Genomic DNA, 23,037 nt, shown 5'->3' on the forward strand with positions numbered 1-23,037 from the left:
AAAACATTTGGCTGAGAAGTTATGTAACAAACCCACTTTGCAGCGATCTTGAATTGGCACTTCACCTCGGCCTTGTTGTTCTTAACTTGGGACCTGGGACTTGTTGATCTTCATTTGGGACTTGTTGGTCTTGAATTGGCACTTGGCCTGGGACTTGTTGGTCTTATTATGGGCCTGGGACTTGTTGATCTTGAATTGGCACTTGACCTGGGACTTGTTGATCTTATTATGGGCCTGGGACTTGTTGGTCTTGATTTTGGACTTGACTTGGGACTTGTTGGTCTTAACTTGGGACCTGGGACTTGTTGATCTTCAGATTGGGAGTTGTTGGTCTTGACTTGGGTCTTGACCTGGGACTTGTTGGTTTTGAATTGGAACTTGACCTGTGACTTGTTGGTCTCGACTCTGGACTTGTTGGTCTTGACTTGGAACTTGTTGGTCTCGACTCTGGACTTGTTGGTCTTGACTTGTGACTTGTTGGTCTTGACCTTGTACTTGTCCCGGGACCTGTTGATCTTAACTTCGAACTTGTTGGTCTTGACTTGGCTCAGTACTTCATAGCTAAGACTTGAGACTTACTTGTGACTTGTTTTGCAGTATCAGAATTTCTGAGGTCCAAACATTGTAATCCCTGGTGTGAGGAGACCTCAACATGCCAGAAGTAACACTGACTCTTAAAACAATGTCCCTCAGCGTGATTTTAAAAAACAGTCAGGAACTAGCTGCTAGTCTTTAAATTGGCCATGAGACTGCTTTCACCAAACAAAGGAGGAAATGCCAGCTGAGAGCTTCTATCTGAAACGGTGCTATTTGATGCAGAAAAACACTAATATATTCTAATTTAACCAGGCTGACTCTTGTTTGTCTTGAATCACAATGACACACAAAGAAAAGACTGTTTACGCCCCAGTTTCCAGTCCGTTATCTCTCCTGATAGCGCTGCTATGATGACTCATTGTTCGAGCCGAGCAAGGGATGCTGGGAAGATATCATTTACATGGTGTCATCTGAGGAATTAACAACACTGTGAAGAGCTGCTGCCCTAAGTCTAACTAGGACGTCTCAGTCTAAATAAAGTCATGTTTATGTGCAACCCTTTATACAAATATTTATCAGCAAAGACTTATCAGGGAAGGTCATGGCTAATGTATTCCTGACAGCATTATGTTGATGTGATCTTCTCTGCACTGACACAGCAGGAGCAGACAGACTGTGCCAATCACTCTTTACGTCAATCAATCTTCATATACAGACTATCTGATTACAAGCCTGGCCGTTTAGGGTGAATGTTCCTTCAGAGCTTGGACAGTAAAGAGGATCGCTCTCATACATTAAACTAGGGGGCACTGTTGCTCTTCCTTCAGTCTTACTGCTGTTAGAGAGAGAAACAAGTGCCATTGTATTAACAAGTACAGCATTGTGAGTGATGTGATCAGTGGCATCTCAAAATCAATCATGGTCAAGATATCAGTAATATTATACTGCTGTGATCTTCACAGTAAAATGAATGTGTAATTAAACCCTGTGATCTTACACAGTGCTCTATAATAATAGCCGTGATTATGATACGCTTGCTGCATTAGTTAAAAAGATAAATCCTTCTCTGTTACATGGCCTCCGGCTTTAGATTTCCATTATCTTAGCTATGACAAATTTCAGAGGTTCACAGTCGCTCGTTTTTGGAAAATGCTGCCGCACTAATACCTGTGCTGGGATTTATAATCAGATTACAGTTCATACAGTCCGGAAAGTGGGTCAGGATGTTATAGAATGAAAAAGGCAGCTTGGGATCCGGCTGTTCCTCCCACACTTATTTTCTCTTTTTTGAAGATAACGGGTGTCTTCAGAGGGTGGTGGTGTGAACTCAAACTCACTGTGTAGGGAAACTTCAGAAAACAGTTTCACCCTCACCCCTAGGAAAGCTGCTACTTATAACAGGCTAAGGCTCAGATACGATGCTTCATTGAGGGCTATAAATAACAGCAGAATGCAAGTGTTTATGTTGTTTCAGTGTATAAATGAGATCAGTCTATCAGTCAACATATCAATGCCTCTGTTTCTTTATGTATTGATTATGATGCTTTTGCATGTCATCCTTTTTGACCCCAATGAAGTCAGAAAACTTAGTGACATGGTTTTTACTTAAAGGAACAGTGTGTAACGTTTCGGGGGATCTATTAGCAGAAATGGAATATAATATTCATAACTATGTTTTCATTAGTGTGTAATCACATGAAACTAAGAATTGTTGTGTTTTCGTTAGCTTAGAATGATCTTATCCACATATTGAGCGTGTTGCACAGAACAGACAAACCAAACACTGGCGCTAGCGAGAGCCTTTCGCGTTTTTACGTTACCTGAAGGCTACCGTAATCCTCCGACACGCCTGTTACGCTCATTCTCATTCCCGACTCGTCAAATACCGCTGTTTGGTAAGTGCCCCGCGGCATCGGAAACCAACGCACGGAGGCACCCTTTAACAACAGTATATGTGACGAACCAGGCTTTCTGCTAACTCCAATGTAAACTCACCCGCGGCATTATTGGACAGTTGGAGCAAGTGACGTAGACATCGAACAAACACAAGACTTTCAACCAGGAGACCGGTGTTCGTGTCCTGTGTGAAACTAAAAGTAACATTGACTTATTTTGTTACGTTACTTGTTGGTATCATCAGTCCTTGAGTCAATAGTCAGTGAAGTTAACGTCAACCACAACCTAACTCTAACTCAGTGGTTGTGCTGCCTAAACCTAACTTTCTGTGAAAATGGAAGTTTATTTTGAAAGGACACTGTGCATGTAACGACTGTATATTGACACGCCGTCCCTGGTCCTGGAAACGCAAGAGATATTTACATACTTTTGCATAAAGCAAACTGATTTGTTCACTCCCATGTTGATAGGGTTATTAAATACTTGACAAATCTCCCTTCAAGGTACATTTTGAAGAGATAAAATAATGTGTGATTCATTTGCGATTAATCACAATTAACTATGGACAATCATGCTATTAATCATAATTAAATATTTTTATCATAGATTGACAGCCCTAATATTAACATATCAGCAATGGATCCAATTACTATGTTTATGTGAAAGGGATTGCTTGTGAGAGGAATAAGATAAGATCAGACAAGATAAGATCACACAAGACAAGATGAGATACAACTTTATTAATCCAGAGGGGAAATTAAGAAATATAACCGACATAACATGCAGTAAATATCTACCTACCTTGGCTTTGTGTCAGCTGTGTGGCTTTCTTTTTTTACTGTAATGGACATTAAAGCAGTAATGTAATCTGTGGCAATGTGCCAATAAGCAGAACATTTATGCAGGCCACAGAGCACCGGGATAATAGTAGCACTAGTGTTGCAAGAATAATGTATCGTCATAAACAGGCTGTGGTTCAGCCCATGCAATAGCAAACATTGCCAAAATTTAGCAGATTGCTACGCTCTTTGCTGTGTGAAATTTGCAAACAAGACTCATTATGTCCACTATATGGTTCATTCATCGTTGTGCACATCTGCCACTGCAGTAATTCAGTGGGAATTTGCTCTCCAGATACCAGCCCGAACCCACTCCCCGCCTGGACATAAATACATAAACTGCACCTTGGCTGGGCCAGGCCAGCGTCGGTCACAATAAGTATTCTACAAGCAGGAGGTTTGACATTATGCCACATCCCTGAGGGGAGATTACCGTAAAGTAATTCATAGCACTACTCAGCAAACTATGAATTACTTGTCAAAGCTTGTCATGCTGAGCAGCGGCGGTATAAGAGGGTGCTGGAATTGAGCCCTGGTGATACTCAATTATAGCAGGACAAAGGCATGTAGTGCAGTGACATATTGTAGGGAGGTGGAGTGCAGCAGACCAAAGCTTCGGTGACATGAGGGACACAGCAGCGCATAAAATTGTGATTCTGTTTTTGGTGTATTGGTAAGCCTTTCAAAATGGAATTCACATCGGGATACGCTTTGTCTGGTTTCCTCTTTTGCTGAGAGAAGAAAAAAGTCCTATTCATGACAGTTAATAGAAAGCTGTCAGGTCTGTGGTAGCAGCGAATGATTCAGCGGTGTATCAGCACGTCTGCGCGGTCAGCCCCACGACTTTCACCACAATACAAAATTGAGAGCGCACATGAAAATGAGGCCAGAGCGAAACCAGCTTGCACATTTAAATGCTCTTGTCTGACCGCGTTGAAATGAAAACTTGGCTGCAGGAATTAAAAGTGATGACAGAACTATTTTCTCAATATGATCAAAGACAACAAGCTCAATCTGCTCCTGGCCGGTTTATGACTCACTCGCTCAGCTAAATTGCGTGTCTTCGGCTTGCAAACTTTTTCTCCTTCAAGTGGACATACAGGAAAAGCTAATTAGTGCACGTTAGTGTTATTAAGCATGCCTTTTCATCTTTAGGATTCATTATCTGCGTGTGCCAAGATGGGCTCCATCTCCCCTCCGTGACCCTGAACAGGATAAACGTTTTAGAGGATGGATGGATAGACTCTCACACCTTTATAAGCTGCAAAAAAAAAACACTTCCTTCCTCCTACCCTATTTTTTCTTGGATGGCACTCAAATAACTGCAGTCACCTACTTTATTAGATTTGCTTAAGTGGGTGAATTTGTTTTTACCCGACCCCAGTGGCTTTTATTGATGTGGCCCACGGTGTAGCAGAATTTAGAGTTGCATACTGTGCTTTGTGTGATGGCTCCAACTTAAATAAGTAGGAACAGTAAAAGAAAGAGAACTCAGCAGAGGATAAAAAGTGTATTTTACCAACAAACACACAGGCAGAGAATAATAGGTCATATCCTTTGTGAGGGAAAATGTTGCATTGCCTCCTACCAAGTTACTGTAATAGACACACAACTTTGATTGAAGATTGAATGTGGAGTCTGTGATTCTAATCCAACACTACACTTTTTGTCAAATTCAGCCAATATCTCCTCACAGCCTGCTGGCTGTCCATATCTGTGTGTGTGCTGAAAACAGTCTGGTGTTGATACAGCCCTGGTTCTGTAAATGCGAAACAAATAAAGTGGTTCAGACTGAAAAACATTTGTTCTCATCCAACCCAACTCGTCAGATACCGCTGCCATGTTACACCCCTTGGCGTCTCTTTATTTTCGGCATCAAAACCACTTGTCTTGGCATCACTACAGGATTAGGCAACAAAACCACTACAGTTAGGTTTAGGAAAGAAATACATGGTTTGGCTTAAAACTACTACGTTTGTAAAAAAAAAAAAAAGAAAAGTAAAAATGACACTGAACGTTGTGAACACAAACAGCGGTCTCCTGGATGAAAGTCTTGTGTTGTTGGACCCATCCATCTCCCCTCCCTCCTGTCTGCCCAGTATGTCTCTTTCACTCTTTAAACAACGTCACCACAATCCCGGTGGTTATTTTTGCAGCAGATGGGCTTACATTATAGTTAAAGGAACACCCGATGGGTTCCATGCGGCGCTGAAGGGTGCGACGGTACCGAACGGCCGTGACAAATGGTGCCTTCAAATGAAACTTGTGAGCTTGTGTTTACAACATGGGAAGTCGTGTACGCAATATGCTTGGTGTTCAAGTGGTTAAGTCATGAGAACTCCGCTGCTAAGCAACGGCTATATTAACGTTACTATCGGCGTCTAGAAGCCACAGAGGCTAACAATTTAGCAAGCTAGCAAGTGGGTAACATAATGCAGGAATTGCAAACACCTAATGACAGAGGAAAAAGATGAGGCAGTTGGGAATATCAACATTTTCCTCAGATATATCATACAATTACGAAGAATTACAATATACGACTATAATTACAATACAGTATATTCATTAACAGTATGTACCGCAAAAATGAACATGGCCTCCGCCATTTCTGACCATGTCAACAACCAAGTCACAACTCGTGAACTCTGAGCATTCAGAAACTTTCCACCTACAAGGTTGTGAATACCCCAAGATGGGGGCAATTTATATGGACTCTTCTCGTGAATACGGTAAACACGACCCCATATGTCTCGGTATTTGACACCCTGGGAATGAGAATGGGCTGGACCGAGCCACTAGGGCTGAACTGAATGTTATTTTTTACTTTCAAAGCTTCTATTGAGGTTTTTGAATGAAGCCAGGAATGTCTGTTAGGTGCGGTGCCTTCCTTTGTGTATGTGGAAGCAAATGGGAGAGCAAACAGTTGAAAATGTTGTTTTTGAAAGGGTAAACACCAACAAATATGGAGCAGGACATTTCGTTAGATAAAACATGTTGTGCAGCCAAAAGGACAGCTGCACAACGAACATTTTTGGGAGGTCCTGAATGGAAAAAAAATAAAACGAATTGTGAAGACAAATGTTATTCAAGGTTTTAGAAAAAGAGAAGAAGAGCAGCAAATATTAGGAACCTCTGCGACCGAGCACACTCGAGCAGTAGTACTGTAGCGAGCATTTGTCATCAATAAATTCCCATTTATGTTATATTTCCGTGTATTGATTTTAAAGCCTCTGAACACCCACACCAGCCCAGTCACACAGCCCTCTGTGAAATAGTCGCAAAATTGAATGTATTTTTTTTATACTTTTCGTGATGGTCAGCATGAAATCAAATTGTATGTAATATACATAATTGTGAACCAGGATGTATAAAGAGCGGCGAACGCTGCGTGGGGAGGAGGTCAGGGCGGACAGATGGGTTAAAGAACACAAGACTTTTGCCCACAGGTGTTTGTGTCCCGTGTGAAACCACGTCAGAGTTGATATATTTGTCACGTAACTTCTGTACTTAAGTTACGGCACTTCTGGAGTTATTTTAACCCAAACCACGATCTATTCCTAAAGCTAACTAAGCAGTTTTTGTCAAGTAACCTCCGTACTTAAGTTATGCCACTTCCGGTGTTATTTTAACTGAAACCACGATCTTTTCCTGAACCTAACTAAGATGTTTTGTTGCCTAAGCCTAACCAAGTCAATATACTCCTAAACCTAACTGAGTAACTTTATTTTGAAATGACAGGAGCGGCAATTGACAAGTGCGTCACGTGTTGCTGGACATTCGATGGAAAATGCACTAAAAATACGTCAAAGTCGTGTTGAGCGTCACGAAAAAAAAGGGAAATTCGTTTCTATGTACACAATTCAAATAGATTAAATTTCGTGACTATTTCACAAACTGCATGAGACTGTGTTGCCCACACAGGTGTTTCAGTTATTCTGGTCGATTCGACCTCTGCTTCAACCCTGTCTCCCAAAAAAATTACATTCCCATACAACTCAACTAAACTGCATTCTAAATTACATTTCGAGGAAAATTTATTTTCTCCCACGGTTGTCGTTTTAATATGTTGTAAACACATGGTTAATGTTGTAAATTAAAAAACAACACAAAAAAAACGCAACAACACTACTTAGTTAGGTTTAGGTTATTAGGTTAAATATATCACTATGTGTTAGGTGTTGTGGGACTTTTTACCAACAAGATTTCAGTGTAACTTCCTCTTTTCTGTTTGAGGTAATGTACCAAAAATAGCTCCTGGACATTAAATTTGTTATGTCTATAAATGTTTGCCGCTGGCTGGAAGTGTTTCTGAAAACAGACTGTGATATTCAAACATCCTGAGACAAATGTTTGCCTGAATGAAGGAAATAACAGAGTGTGTTGTTGAGTGATTCACATGTATTACGAGGCACCACCACTCCTTCACATCAGACCAATGAACTTGCCATTTAATACAAGATTTGGAACAGTGGTAACAGTATATTTACATAATTACTTACAGTTTTGATGCTTTACTTGAGTATTTCCATTTTATACTACTTTATACTTCTACTCTGCTACATTGCTTAATACTTTATTTATTGGTTAATTACTGGGAAAAAAAATGATTTTATCTGTATCATACAAAACATACACTATGACTGGTCTTTAAAGTTCATGAATCAACCAGGTATTCAGCAACCAGTTATCACACAAATCAACCCTTGGACTTATTTTTATTAGATTATTATTATTATTATTATTATAGACTTGTAGAAAAGCCAGTTTAAAGAATTTGGTTTTAGATGTTTTTTGAAACAGGTAACGGGTCTGAATACTTCTTCCACGAAGAGAAGCTCACAAAAGGCCATTCAGCTAAAACTAGGCTACCACCGTAACAGATATAATGTCCTTTTGAAAGCACATTTGGGACAACAAGAGAACTGATTGAGGCTCACAAATTATTAAAGGCTACTGATAAAAAACACATCCCGGTTCTCCACACAGAATGAAAAAGTACAAGTAACCACAGTGAGGAAATGCCTATTCCGTATAGCATGATAATCATCTCAAAATGGCTTAACTGTATGCTCAGTTTGAAAAATAGTTGTACATATAATGATTACATGTGTTGACATCATGGCCTCTAGCCCACTCAATGCGTCTTACCCCGGTTTCCAGTAGTGGCACTCAGTTACATTTCACATCTGCACTGGAGCGATCAGCTTCGGATTGAATGATGCAAAGCGAGAAGATCTTTCAGTGAAATATCCATAATGTGAGATAATTTCCACCAGCTGTAGACTCACTTACATTCTGTTGCATCATGCCTTGAGGTAAAGAGCCAGCAACGGGCTTGATTGAGTCTCAATGCATCTGCGTAGCTAATGGCGGTCAGGTGAGGGTTGTCTGTGACTAAACCAAACGTACTTGGCCAGATGACTCAGTAAGTTAAGATGTGCAGTAGAAACGATTTAGTATTTTTCCTTAAAAAATTATCTAAATGATCAATTATACAAATTATTAAGGTTTGTTTTTTGTCCATCAACAAATTTATCAATCTAACAATCGTTTCAGCTGTGTTAAAATACAACTATATGAATGTATTTTCCCTTATGTGGTTTCATTCCATAGAGAACCATAGCAATGGCCCAACATCATTGTAAACACACAGCTCACGTACCTTCACTTTTTGTCCCAGCCAGTGTTCATTCAGCTCACTGATCATAAATTTGCTCTGCATTAGGTGTGGATAGAGAAGAAAGGATTGACTATTAGAAGTGTGTATGTGTGTGCACGTGTGTGTGTGTGTCTCAAAGACAGAGTGACAGAGGAAGGATAAAAGGCAAAGCCCGGGAGTCAGATGACGTTACATCAAGGGTCAGATAAGAAGACAGTGATGTAATTTGCATGCACGCTTTGAATGACATACATTGATAAAATGTCATCTGATAGAAAGGACTAAATAGTGTTGTGTACATCATAATCAAAATAAAAAACAAAGCCACTCAAGAGCAGCTCCCAGTGGGGTGAGCAACGCTAAAATGAATCAATATTTCATTTCATTTGTAAATGGTGTTGCATCTCCTTCGTCGAGGGAATCAGTGTTAGTGTCAACCCATGAATCAAAGCTCAATTTGAACAAGAGAAAGAAGCTCATACGTTCAACATTTTTAAATTGGGAATTTTGCTGTATTTCAATGGGATTCAATGGGGGTCGTTGAGTTGCCGACACACACACTCCTCCCGCAAACGCACTGATGCACTGTTGAGACGAGTGAATAATAACGTGGGTCCAACAGGGTGGCAACTTATTTCAGTCTGAGTAATAGTCTTGTTCATTAGGAGTGACGGGGGATCTCCTGGAGGAATTCAGCAGCCATGAAGCTAAAATGTGAGCTTTTAAATAGATGAATTTGAGAGAGGAACATCTCTGCCCTCATCCTCCCCCAACCTCTTGCTATCAATGGCAATTTTCTTTTTCAGTTGCGCTTCATTTGCAGAAATGGTCGGCAGCCGTTCCTGCAAAAGCAATAACATGACAATTTGTGATTAGACAGATGAATGCAGGATGACAATAAGGTATATCATGATTTTAATAAAAATGTCTTAGTAAGAAATGATGACATTGGGAACCTGAAAAAATACACACTGTATATGCATATATATACATATCTGCATCTGCTCATAAGATAATGTATATAGACAACAGAGAGCTGTGTTCTCTCTGGCATGATGGCAGATGTCGTTCTGTGTTTTAAGGCAGCTTCTCCTTAAGCTTTTGTTTTCATTTGGAAAGTTAAGAAGTCTGGCATTTACCATACCGCAGAACATTTTGCCCTAATGCGTTATTACGCAGATGCCTCCATAATTTCCCAGTGGTCACCAAGCCTTCCAGATCTCAGGAAAGTCATGAAATCCTACTCTCATCGCCACACTGATCCAGAGCTTCTCTCCGTTTAGAGCCATGTGGTGAAATCTCCATCCTTATGGACTCAAACCCGCATATACTCTTCCTCGTTTCAGAGCCTTTGTTTTTATATTTGACGCTGTGTGATAAATAAATACAACAATTTGAAATATGTATAAATAGAATGTATAAGAAACCTACAAGCCACTGAGGGGCTGCTACACTGGTACTTGCCTATTTGATGCGCCGCCTTTGTGTAGCATAGTCGGTTGAATAATTCACATTCCAGCCAAACTCAAGCTTGTGTTTATTTGTACACCATCAGGTCCATTCACAGTGTAGACGCCGATCTACACGCACTTATATCAATTAATAACCTGCATACAAACAAACCAACAGCTCAGTATAGCTATATGACGGCATGACGGAAGACAACTCTCGTGAGATGGTTGAAGTTGGGCTTTGACCTTGAGTAGTTAAGGTTAGGATAGGTCTTCAGTTCTTGAGTCTCACGAGAGTTTTCGTAACGTTTAGGTTACCTTCTTGACACAACACACAAAAACGCATGCCTCTTCCGGGAAACAACACACCTGCTCTGTGATTACTGATTCATCTATTTGTACTTTCACCCATACTCCACATACCCCATACTGTGCAAAAAGGGAATTACCACCCAAGTGAACACATACTATTTCATACAGACGCGTATAATGAACACAATACAAAAATGGCTCCAACACAGTGTATACATATTAGGGGTGTCGCAATATACCTGCATTGACGGTAACCATGATATTTAAAAAATTAAATATAGACATAATGTTAATACATAAATGATAATACTGTGTAAATAATCAAGCGCCTCTTAAATCATTTTATATTTACAGTTATTGTTACAGACTCTCTCCACCTCCTCACACTTGTATTTTGAATGTAATTCATTATTCATTAAAAAAAGAGACAAAATGCAGCAAAGTTAAAGATGAATTTGAGGTAATTCTTTTGGCCACGATAATTGTGTAGTGAAAATCTGACATTGTGCCAGCCCTAGTACATATATACAAACCAATAAATTGTGAGTAATTTAATAAATTCACCAAACTCATCAATATGAAATGCCTTTCATTTTTATATAATTTTGAATTCTTTTTTTCCCCGTTTTTTTAAAGGGCCGTTTTTATTTTGTAACGGCAATTTGCCCAATGACACTTTTATTTTATAATGTCACTTGTCATGACAGTGGAGTTGTCATTCACTAACTGCTGTCACCGAAATGTAGCCAGCGTGCTCCTTGTAGCTAAATCAACAAATATGCCAAAGTAATTCTGAATCAACCAACTAGAGGCTATGACTGTAAATAAACACAGTGCACAGGGACGATAACTAGCCTCTTATTTAGCCACTTATTTTAGTGTTACCTCTCCAGCACTGCGATTCTACACGTTCTCAAAGAAAAACAAAAAAACTCTGTGAAGAACATAAGCACGCAGGTTTTGTCTTTGGTTGTTGTAGCCAAATGGATCTATAGCTGGCTTGCAGGCAGGTGATTGGCCTGCTAGGAGGTTGAGGGCACAGATTATTGGCTAAGAGGTGAAGGAGGCGGGTACTAACAAGTGGGACTAAAAACAAAGGTATCATGAAATAAAGAATTAAAAGAAAATAAGAACGATGAAATAACATTTCATAATAATTTATTAAGTTTTAATAATTTAATAATTACATTTTTTATCTTTGAATATTAATATTCATGTATGATTATCTATTCAACAATGCCTTATTCATACTGAACACTTTGGGGCTCCATAGGTTCAATCTCCATCTTCTCTCTCTCACCCAGAAATCACAGTTTTATTCTACTCCACATCTCATTAAAGCTCATTTACTAATGAATGAAAGGATTTAAGTCCATTCTGAACAACACAGCCATCTATTCAGGACCCAAATCCCCATATAGGAACAATTTACAAGCCAGAGCATTTTCGAGCGTGGTTAAAGGGCTGGCAGAGTTCTTTTAACTGCGGTTCAAAGCTATGTTAAGTGTGGGAATCAAAATCCTTTCTCCTGAGACTAATAGTAGGAAGCACAATGGCGTCCTTTTGATCTTTCTTCTGGTATGTTTTCCTCTACACTTCTACTCCTCCGTCATCTGACTCATCCATTGTTCCATCCTCTGGAGAAATTATGCTAATCAGAGCGAGCCAGATATTGTTAAGCATCAGCAGAATCCAGTGAGAGGTGCAGTGCGGAGACAGATGAACATTTCTCATTTCCAGCTATAATTACAGTCCTGTCTCGCCAAATGGCAGCGTACTTTACTGACTAGGGATCTCTTTGATCCTGATCCACCACACTTTAGATCATGTATTGTAGCTGTGTGTAGCACTATTGCCTAAGCAACATATCCCCTTGGGGACAATCTTATCTTATCTTATTGGAACATTATTTTCCTAACTTTATGTGCAGAGTAGCCATGCATAAGTCTTGCAGCAATCACTTATCTTTTTCTGCTATTCTTTTCCTAATAGTTGACAATGCAAAGGAATGATTCTTGATGTCATCATTAAAAATGTTGGGTCATTTTGCTTTCTTGCAGAGAGTTACATTAGAAGATTAATACCACTCTTATATAAAGCTTGACCAGCATCAGGTTACTGTAGCTTAGCTTAGTTTAAAGACTGGAAAGAGACGTAAACAGACAGCCTAAAGATAACAAAATGTGTCTACCAGTATACCTCTAAAGCTTTAAAGTGTACAAGCACAATAAAAGACTGAATTGTTGTGTGCTGGATTTCTTGGCTGGGACCTTTAGCTGCGCTGGTTGTCTGGCAACTGGTCACAGCCAAGATAATAACTCTTTAAAAGAGCTATAATGGGTGGATTTTGTTACATTTCAAACTATCTGGGAACCCATCGGCTATCGGTCCGATGACGGATAAGCCTCTGAGGGCAAGGGGGCTATCTTTCTGGGGCTTCTGTGTAAAGAGCGGATATCCGGGCCAAGACTTCAGTACAGTCAGATTAGCAACTTGAGATGCGAGAATGGAGTTGGAGTTGAGAGACGATGCTTACGACCGGATTGTTTCACAAATAACCAGTTTACGAGCTGATTTTAAACCAATAAAGAGCAAAATCATCATCAGACGATTAGCCGGTGGGTTCCCAGATTGCATTTCGGCCACCGCCTTCCTCCTCTTTTGCTCTCCACACGGACTGTTTACCTGCCTTCAACCACAGCCTGCTCGATCATGACTGGTCAATACTATTCAGACTACAAACAGAAACCAGAACGCCTCCGATGCCAAAATCTTGTCCCGTTGCCTCCAGATTCAAAGAACCAGGATAGCTGTTTGTCTGGAGGGTATCATGGGATTGGAGACAGTTGGCCACTGTTTCTCCGATCTATAGGATCCGCCCCATCCTGGGAGTCTTTGAGCTTCTTTCCCCTGGCACTTTTGCTTTGTTGTATACTTTCTTTAGCATCCCCTAAGTTACCCTGGTAGTATATTTTCTGTTAGCAACATTCATTACAATTCATTCAAAAACTTTTGTTAAATAAAACTCTTTTTTATGTTAAGTTAAACTAACCAGCAGCTCCCATGTGGTCTAGCGCAAGGCCTATTGAAGCAGGCTGGGTCACGCGTCATCAACGTGTCATATCTTTGAGGTACAACACATGCGCAGTAAAAATCTGCACTAGCCAAAATGAAGCCAATCGCAACGTACGACCGCAGCTTCAGTTACACTGCGCATGTGTTATACCCCATATATGATAAATGTGATGCAGACATTTCAAACAGCGTTTCAAAACACTTAGGGTAAAATGTGTACATATATCTGAAATGATGGAAACAAGCTTGTGGCAGCTGCCAATTCTCTGGTGCTTGCTGTTGTTTCCCTTTTCCCTGGTGTTTTTTTGGTTGAGTTGCTGAGTGATTAGAGGGTTATTCAGTTCACCTGTTGCGCAGGGTGTGGGGACTGGCTCTTAAATGATAGTTGAGAGCAGCTTGGTGCATTCCCCTCTTGGCCAATCAGGGTGTAACGACGCCCTTTCTGTAGGGCTTAAAAGAGGAGGGAAACTGCACACCCAGTGTCATTCTGATCTCTCCTTCACTCAATGCAACATGTGTTATCAGCTTTACCAGAAACTCTGGTCTGTTTTGGGCCCTTTTGGGATTCTGTGATCTTTGTGTTTTGTTTGTTGAGAGTGTTGACTCCTAGTTGGGGAAACAAGTTAAGTGCCAACCAATTAGGTTACCTGCACTGGGACGATTAGGTGCTATTTGTGCAACGATCTGGCTTGCCTTACAATAGCCTAACGCCTGCAGGCTGTATTTTTGTATTCTATTCATTTGTTGATTTTCAATGAAATCCTTTATACCCATTTCTTTTAGTGTATTTTATTTGGGAAAACTTTAAAGGAGGGTAAAAGGAAAAACACAAACCAATATTTCAGTTTCCTTAATTGTTCATTATTGAAGAGGCATTTGTTCATTATTATTATTATTAAGAAGGCATGTTATTTTATATTATTATGTGGATGGGAACTGTTTTTCAGTCTTCTGACTGAACAACTAAAGTCTGGGGAACTCAGTACCGCCACAAGCTGGCTGTAACACACAGCTATACTGTGTATACAGGACTGCCTCGGCATACTGGTATGTGTGTAGTCAAGCCAAAGTGTGTGTGTTGGTCGTTGCACAAGGAGTGCTCTGGATCCACAGAGCTTCAATGAGGATTAAGACCAGTTTCCAAACATCCATATGTCTTTCTCCACTCTAAAGACCCATCTGATAAATCCAATCCTCTCAGATCCACGAAGGCGGATGCACGCACAGTTTAATCAATATCCTCGGTTTCTTTGACACTCATGTCAAGGTCATGCATACAGCAAAGCCTTTGGGTGATACATAAAAAGATGAGTGCAGGGGCATTGAAATGCATTATGGCAGATAGGAGCTTAAAGTTGTATTTATTTATAAGATATTGGATCTGAATAAATTAACATCATAAATGTCATTTTAATCTCCTATATCATATTAGCTGTCTCCTGCAATATTGGCACAAGGCTAGGTGAGGGATGATGTATGAGGGGATGAGGAAAGCTAATCACCGCTAAATAGCGTCTCTAGGATTTTGGAAATATTGAGAAACTCTTTTCTATCCTACACAGGACAGATGGATGCGTTGGTAAGCCCCGTTATTAAATCTACAAAAGATATTTATCTCCATTTGATGGTGGTCTCATTTCAAAATGTTCAAAGGAAACAATCTGTCTGTGTCCTAAAGGAAGATCATAGCAATTTTCTCCTTATAATAATATCTTTCTCCCAACAAAGGGAGATTAACCCATTGTTGTTTGTTGCTTTGGGACCTACTGTGTTTCAAAGATGATAAAATTTGTTGTTTTCTTCTTAACTACAGCGCTTTGTCTTGATAATTATATTTACTTTATATGTAAATCAAGCGTTTGACCATAGACAGTTTGAATAAATGGGCCTGTTGAGCTTGTCGACCAATCGTATGAACGATGTGGTCATTATACAGCTTTTTTTGGCCCAGACAATAAATTGGGTATACCCCTACACATGAACAAAAAAAAAAGAGGCACAAAACATTATTACATGATTCTAATTTTAATTTGGATTATTCGCACCTTAATATGAGGAATCCATGTAAAAGTTATTTTATTGAGAAAACAGAAAACAATCAATATATGGTTCTTTTGCCTTTGCATCAGAAGTTCAACTTTAAAAAATAATTTTTGAAAGAGAATAAAGAGAATTATATATTGTGCAAAACAACACATGCAATTGATATTGAAGGTAAAATGTTATCATTTATGTTTAAATGTGATGATAACAGTTTTTGCTCTACTGTTTATTTTATGTATAGGGAAATTTCATATTCATAAAAGAAAATTTCTTAACTCAACCCCATCTTTTAAGTTATTTTTAATTGCAATTTAATGTTATTTTGAGTCTCTTAAATTTGTGACAAATAAGAAATCCATGTCAGTAACTAAACTTGACTCAGAGATGTTTGTCTGAAGAACACTGTCACTTAAATAATTATTATTTTGATTTAATTTACTTATTTTTATTTATCTATTTATTTATTATTCTATTTTCTTTCTTTTTGTTATTATTCTTTTTATTATTATTATTATTATTATTATTATTATTATTATCATTATACTACATTCTTATGTAATTATTCTTCTTTCTTTATCAACTGAATTGGTATGACTGATTTTTTGTACTTTACGTACTTATATTTCAATTGTAAGTTTAAACAAATGCTCTATATGTTGTGTGTTATCTTTTCAACACAACACACTATAAATGTTTGACTTAAATAAAGGTGAAAAAAAAAAGATATTTGGATTGTTGTGACAACTTGTGATATTGCTCCTGTAACACAAATAGCTCCCCATGATTTTCAGTAATCAAATTTGTCAGGTTAATTGAAAAAGATCATGCAGTGTTTACTGTTGACTTATTATAATTAACTTGAATATAAATATTAATGTGGAGCTATTAATGTTGCCAGTACAGAATGCATATGAGGCGCAGTCAATAGAGAGGGATGCTGATGAGTTTGCTGATGAGTCTAGTTTGTCTTTGTTAGTTTATCTCCTCACATGCTAATTTCTGTTGTGATTTCAAGGTGAGTTACTTTTAAAATAGATATCCCTGTATTCCCTATAGACATACACACACTCAACCATAACAAACACATTCAAAATCAGTTTGTTTTTATACCTATTATTTAATTCAATGTTATCAATTTATCTTTAAGATGTTGCAGTGCAAGTGAAATATTTGTGCCTGCAGGCATACATACTTTTCAAACTGTATTAAGAAATCTCATGTACAAATTTATATGTTAGCTTAATCACTCTGAGAATGACATAATCTGGCGGTTGCCTAACATCAGATTTAGCACTACACGGTACCAATCACAGCTGTGGAGGCACTGGTATAGTTCTTTATATGTAAGGCATTGATGTATGTATATATTTATATTAATATTAATATTTTTTATAATTTTTAATCATGACTTTTTATAGTGCTTCCTGTATTGTAATGTATTATATGTAATGTAATGTATTGTTGTTGTTATTTCTTTTATCTTATCTGGAACTTGAGTCTGCAATAATGTTTGAATTGAATTTATTAATTAAAGGGACTGTTTGTAACTTTTTAAGCGTACAAATGTAGCGGGTCGGCACACATGCTCGTTCGCATATGCGCGACGCGTGTGGCCGGAGCCTCGTCTCCGCTGCCTGCTTTCCTTCACTCAGACAGCGCGCGCGTCCTCGCTGGCTTCGCTCCACCTCTAGACGTGAACGCTCGCTCACTACACACTGCAGAAGAGTTAGTTTAGCTCTGAGAATATCTAGTGAATGTAGAGTGGACGTTTGTGCAGAAATAAATGCTGCAGCTCCTCCAGACCAACAGAGGTTTTCCGTGTCTTGTGAAGTGACGGGGCTCCCCAACGAGTTACGTTATCGTCTCGTTACCGACCGGGTGCCGGTGTCTTTCGGCTGCCGGCTGCGGTCGGGAGGCGATAACGTAACTCGTTGAGGAGTCCTGCTGCTGAAGCCAGCGCTGAGCAGGAAAAGCCAACACTAGGGTCAGCAGTGATTCATGGAGAGACCTTCGTCTGGTCAGCTAACATTACTGCCAAGCAGCTGAAATATAGAGTGATATTGTGGTTTTAGCTGACGTCTGTCGCCTCACTATTTTGAGCGATGCTCGTTCATGTCTATGTAGAGCGAGCAAGCGCAAGCTCGACGCTGACTTTCGTTGATTTCAGGCCACAGGTGTCGCTGTTAAGCAGTATTTCTGAATCCTACAAATAGTCCCTTTAATTGTGGAAATTACACACACCAAACAGTGTTTTTTCGCATGCATTTATCTCTAATTGAATGCATTCATCGGTTATTGCATGCATTTATCTCATATGGCATGCATTAATCTCTTATTGCACGCATATATCTCATATTGCATTCATTTATCTCTTATTGCCTACATTAATCTCTTATTGCCTACAATTATCTCTTATTGCATGCATTTATCTCTTATTGCATGCATGTATCTCTTATTGCATGCATTTATCTCTTATTGCATGCATCTATCTCTTAATTTTTGCATGCATTAATCTCTTATTACACGCATATATCTCATATTGCATTCATTTATCTCTTATTGCCTACATTGATCTCTTATTGCCTACAATTATCTCTTATTGCATGCATTTATCTCTTATTGCATGCATTTATCTCTTATTGCATGCATTTATCTCTTATTGCATGCATCTATCTCTTAATTTGTGCATGCATTTATCTCTTATTGCATGCATTTATCTCTTATTGAATGCATTCATCGGTTATTGCATGCATTTATCTTGCATGCATTTATCTCATATGGCATGCATTAATCTCTTATTGCACGCATATATCTCATATTGCATTCATTTATCTCTTATTGTCTACATTGATTTCTTATTGCCTACAATTATCTCTTATTGCATGCATTTATCTCTTATTGCATGCATTTATCTCTTATTGCATGCATCTATCTCTTAATTTTTGCATGCATTTATCTCTTATTGCATGCATTTACCTCTTATTTCATGCATTTACCTCTTATTACATGCATTTACCTCTTATTGCATGCATTTATTATCTTATTGCATGCATTTATTATCTTATTGCATGCATATATCTCTTATTGCATGCATTTATCTCTTATTGCATGCATTTATCTCTTATTGCATGCATTTACCTCTTATTGCATGCATTTATTATCTTATTGCATGCATTTATGATCTTATTGCATGCATTTACCTCTTATTACATGCATTTACCTCTTATTGCATGCATTTATTATCTTATTGCATGCATTTATTATCTTATTGCATGCATATAGCTCTTATTGCATAACGCGGCTGTGTCAGGCTGGCTGAGTAAGCGAAGGGTTGAACCTCGTCGGCCACCGTCTGATGTCGTGGCGTTTGCTGTTGTTGCTCATGAGCTCAAACTCTTAGCACAGTTATCCGATCACACCAGCTGCAATATCTGGCTTATTTGGGGTTTGAATTTGTTTCCTTACACGTTTATATAAACCACCGGACAGTGTTACCGTCAGTGTTTCAAGATGAGGCGCGCAGGTTTGGGTAAGAGACAGAAACAGACATCTACATCTTGTGATTGTATAAGCTCATACTTAGCTTGCTTGCTAATGTGCTAACAGCTACATAATGTTGTTGTGACTGCTCGTTGCTGTGTTCTCCAGTCTAGACCCAAGTTTACACAACTCTACAGGCTCTATGGGGCTTAAATAGTGACAAAACAGCTACTAACTAACTGTGTATAATGTTGTTGTGTCATTAAAGGTGAAGCAGGCTCTGGTAACTATGTAGCCAGTGGCTACAGTGTGTATGAAGAGGAGAATGAACACCTGCAGGAGGGACTGAGAGCCAAAGTCACAGCTTTGAAGAGTGTAAGTAACTATTATGATGACATGTCAATGTTTTTATTATTATTGGTGAATGCTTTACATAAAATAGGTTGTTGTAAATGTAACCTGTGTAAATATCACATTGGATTATAGGTCTAAAATAAACTGTATTGTCTTTTACTTCAATATTGATATTAATAATACATGGTTTACTTGATATTTTACAGCTGTCAATCGACATTGGAACAGAAGTCAAATACCAGAATAAAGTGCTGGAGGATATGGTGAGTTTCACTTTCTTTTTCTTAATGTTTTAACACTGTAACACAATATGAGTGGAGGACAGGGGCTGAAATTAACCTTTGTCCTCACCTGCCACTGTGGCAGGTCACTGAACATTTCTCATGTTTTTTGTCTTCCACTTCTGAAATCTAGGTAGAAGGCTTTAGAATTGTAAACACTGAGTCAGTGGTACCAGACTGCAGAATTATTGATCATGTAACCTAAATGCATGACTGTATTTGGTAACATGTCATTTTACAGGTCTGCAAAGTTCACGGTAATTAGCTGATAATTAGCAAGTAACCTATTTGACATTTTTTTGGAATTACTGCCAAATTACCCCAATGTTTACCTCAAAATGTATTGAAAATTACTTTATTATAAACATTATTTAATAATTCTATACTAAAATAGCATCTAATGGTTAAAATAGGGCCCTTAGGCTTGAGAAGTGACTGTTCGCTGCTCTTAATCGGAGGTGGAAAACTAATAGAAGACACTTCTGATCAGCACAAATCTCACCATTGTGTGACTTATTGTCTAATAAGAAAAAATTAAGAAATTTCAAAGAAGTTATTTGCTAATTATTATCTATTTATCAGCAGACATGGGAATAAAGCATATCAATTAACTTTGTATTCTTTTCCTGGAAATGTATTTAATAATTTACCAGCTATTGAGAAATAGCGGAATATAATTATTAAATAATGTTTATAATAAAGTAATTTTTGATAAATTTATAGGTAAACATTGGGGGGTAATTTGGCAGTAATTCCAAAGAAATTTCAAATAGGTTACTTGCTAATTATCACCTAATTACAGTGAAATTTGTGGACCTGTAAAATGAAGTGTTACCCAATATTTAATTTAGGCTTTAGAATTGCTTTTTTAAAATAATATTTCTTAATATAAGAAAAACCTGTCTGCCATGGTGTCAGGTGACCTGAAATGTGTACCTGCCACAGCCACCATTTACCCTGTATTATTTGTCAGGTGGCAGGTGCTAATTTCATTCCCTGGTGGTGGAAGAGGTATTCAGATTCTTTACATAAGTAAAAGTAGTCATAACCCATGTAAAACAAAGCACTTCTTACAAGTCAAAGTCCTGCATTCAAATCTTACACAAGTGCAAAAGTATTGGCAGCAAATATGGCAGGGCGTTACATCGATATTATACTGATATTGTGATATAAGACTAGATATCACCTTAGATTCTGGATATCGGATTATTGCTTAAGTGTCTTTTCCTGGTTTTAAAAGCTGCATTACAGTAAATTGATGTCATTTCCTGAACCTATCAGACTGTGCTAGCTGTTCTGTATTGTTTGCCTTTACCCACTTAGTCATTATACCCACATTACTGGTGATTATTTATCAAAAATCTCATTATGTAAATATTTTGTGTCAACCCTACTATATCGTTGCAATATCGATATCGAGGTATTTGTATCTAAAATCATGATATTTGATTTTCTCCATATTGCCTAGCCCTAGCAGCAAAATGTACTTGAGGAATAAACGGTAAAATCCATCCGTCCATCCATCTGCAACCGCTTATCCCGTTAGGGGTCGCGTGGGGGCTGGAGCCGATCCCAGCCGACATTGGGCGAAGGCGGGGTACACCCTGGACAGGTCGCCAGTCCATCACAGGGCTGACACATAGAGACAGACAACCATTCACACTCACATTCACACCTATGGGCAATTTAGAGTCAACAATTAACCTAACCTGCGTGTCTTTGGACTGTGGGAGGAAACCGGAGTACCCGGAAAAAACCCACGCTAACACAGGGAGAACATGCAAACTCCACACAGAAGGGCCCCAAGCCAGATTTTGAACCTGCAACCCTCTAGCTGTGAGGCGCCAGTGCTAACCACTGCACCACCGTGCAGCCCTAAACAGTAAAATCATTTATTATAACTCATAATAAATAATTTTACTGTTTATTAACACTCCAAATTTATGAGTGTTATGCTATGACTTGATTATTGTTTCATTAACCTGGAAGCAGCATTTTAATGTTGCAGCTGGTGAAGAGGGAGCTACTTTAAACTGCTATACTGTTGGGTAGCTTTAATATCAGATTTTAGAGGATGATCATATATTTTATATGTAAATTCATTAATATAAGTAAATGAAGTGGCATACAAATAACAATATTTCCCTCTAAAATGTAGTGGAGTAGAAGAATTAAATAGTTACATTTGTAATTATGCACATTATTATTATTATTATTATTTGAGTAAGTGCAGTTGGTTATATCATATTTTCTGGGATCTGCTTGTTAGAGTATGTGGTGTATGTTTGCTGGCCTGCGTGGACTTTAAACTTGTTATCCGTCATTCCCACACCAGGACACGGACTTTGACTCAACAGGCGGCCTGCTTGGTGCCACCATCGGCAGAGTCAAGCAGCTGTCCAGAGGCAGTCAGACCAAACTGCTGTGCTACATGCTGCTCTTCTGCCTTTTCGTCTTCTTCGTCCTGTACTGGTTCATCAAGCTGAGGTGATAGGAGGGCCCTCTATGTTGGACTTGGCCTCTTAACTCCACATCTTCATCCCCAGTCTGTGAAACACCGATGCATCTCAAAACTAGACCCACATACTGTAATGGTGTCTCAGCTTTTACATGTGCCCACGTCTCCCGACTGTTTCATAGAATGACCCCAAAATTGAGTCACGAAAGAACTACTGATGCTACGTAATGGAATCATGAAAAGTAAGTAAAAGGGGTCTGAGATGATTAATGACGAAAGTAGAAATCATGTACTGTATATGTATATCTGAAGTAGACACTGCAAGTACGTGTATGCTGTTGATATCAGCCCAATTTACCTGGATGGGAAGATGAGACATAACATAGAAGATACTACTGTGTCAAAAACCTTAATGCAGTCGTGGGCACATTGTAAGATAGATGTACGATAGATGTGATGCAAGTTGTGTTAAAAGTGATTAAGTTATAGAATGCTACATGAAGCAGATAATCCAGTGTATTTGCTAATAAGAATGAATGGCTATAGTACAGCATTTAGCATCCATACAGAAGTTAATAGCAGTGTTCCTCATTGTTCCATCTTTGTTGTAAAGAATATTTTTTAATGTAAATAAACACATTTTATGCTGTGT

The 23,037-nt window shown here is 38.6% G+C and overlaps 1 protein-coding gene across 1 annotated transcript; it reads left to right on the forward strand.

Annotated features, from left to right (window-relative positions):
• Nucleotides 1–19,133: 19,133 nt before the first annotated feature.
• bet1 (Bet1 golgi vesicular membrane trafficking protein) lies at nt 19,134–23,036 on the forward strand. The gene is made up of 4 exons (XM_037794928.1): nt 19,134–19,341; nt 19,561–19,667; nt 19,853–19,909; nt 22,263–23,036. Exons 1-4 carry the CDS (start codon nt 19,323–19,325, stop codon nt 22,416–22,418), a joined length of 339 nt encoding a protein of 112 aa, XP_037650856.1. The 5' UTR covers nt 19,134–19,322; the 3' UTR covers nt 22,419–23,036.
• The last annotated feature ends 1 nt before the right edge of the window (nt 23,037 follows it).

The sequence above is a fragment of the Sebastes umbrosus genome, chromosome 15 (assembly GCF_015220745.1).
Source record: "Sebastes umbrosus isolate fSebUmb1 chromosome 15, fSebUmb1.pri, whole genome shotgun sequence".
In the NCBI taxonomy this organism is placed as follows: domain Eukaryota; kingdom Metazoa; phylum Chordata; class Actinopteri; order Perciformes; family Sebastidae; genus Sebastes; species Sebastes umbrosus.

Coding starts and splice junctions, on each gene's coding strand:
- bet1 (XM_037794928.1), top strand. Junction 19,668..19,852: donor AAGTCACAGCTTTGAAGAGT/GTAAGTAACTAT, acceptor GATATTTTACAG/CTGTCAATCGACATTGGAAC. Junction 19,910..22,262: donor ATAAAGTGCTGGAGGATATG/GTGAGTTTCACT, acceptor TTCCCACACCAG/GACACGGACTTTGACTCAAC.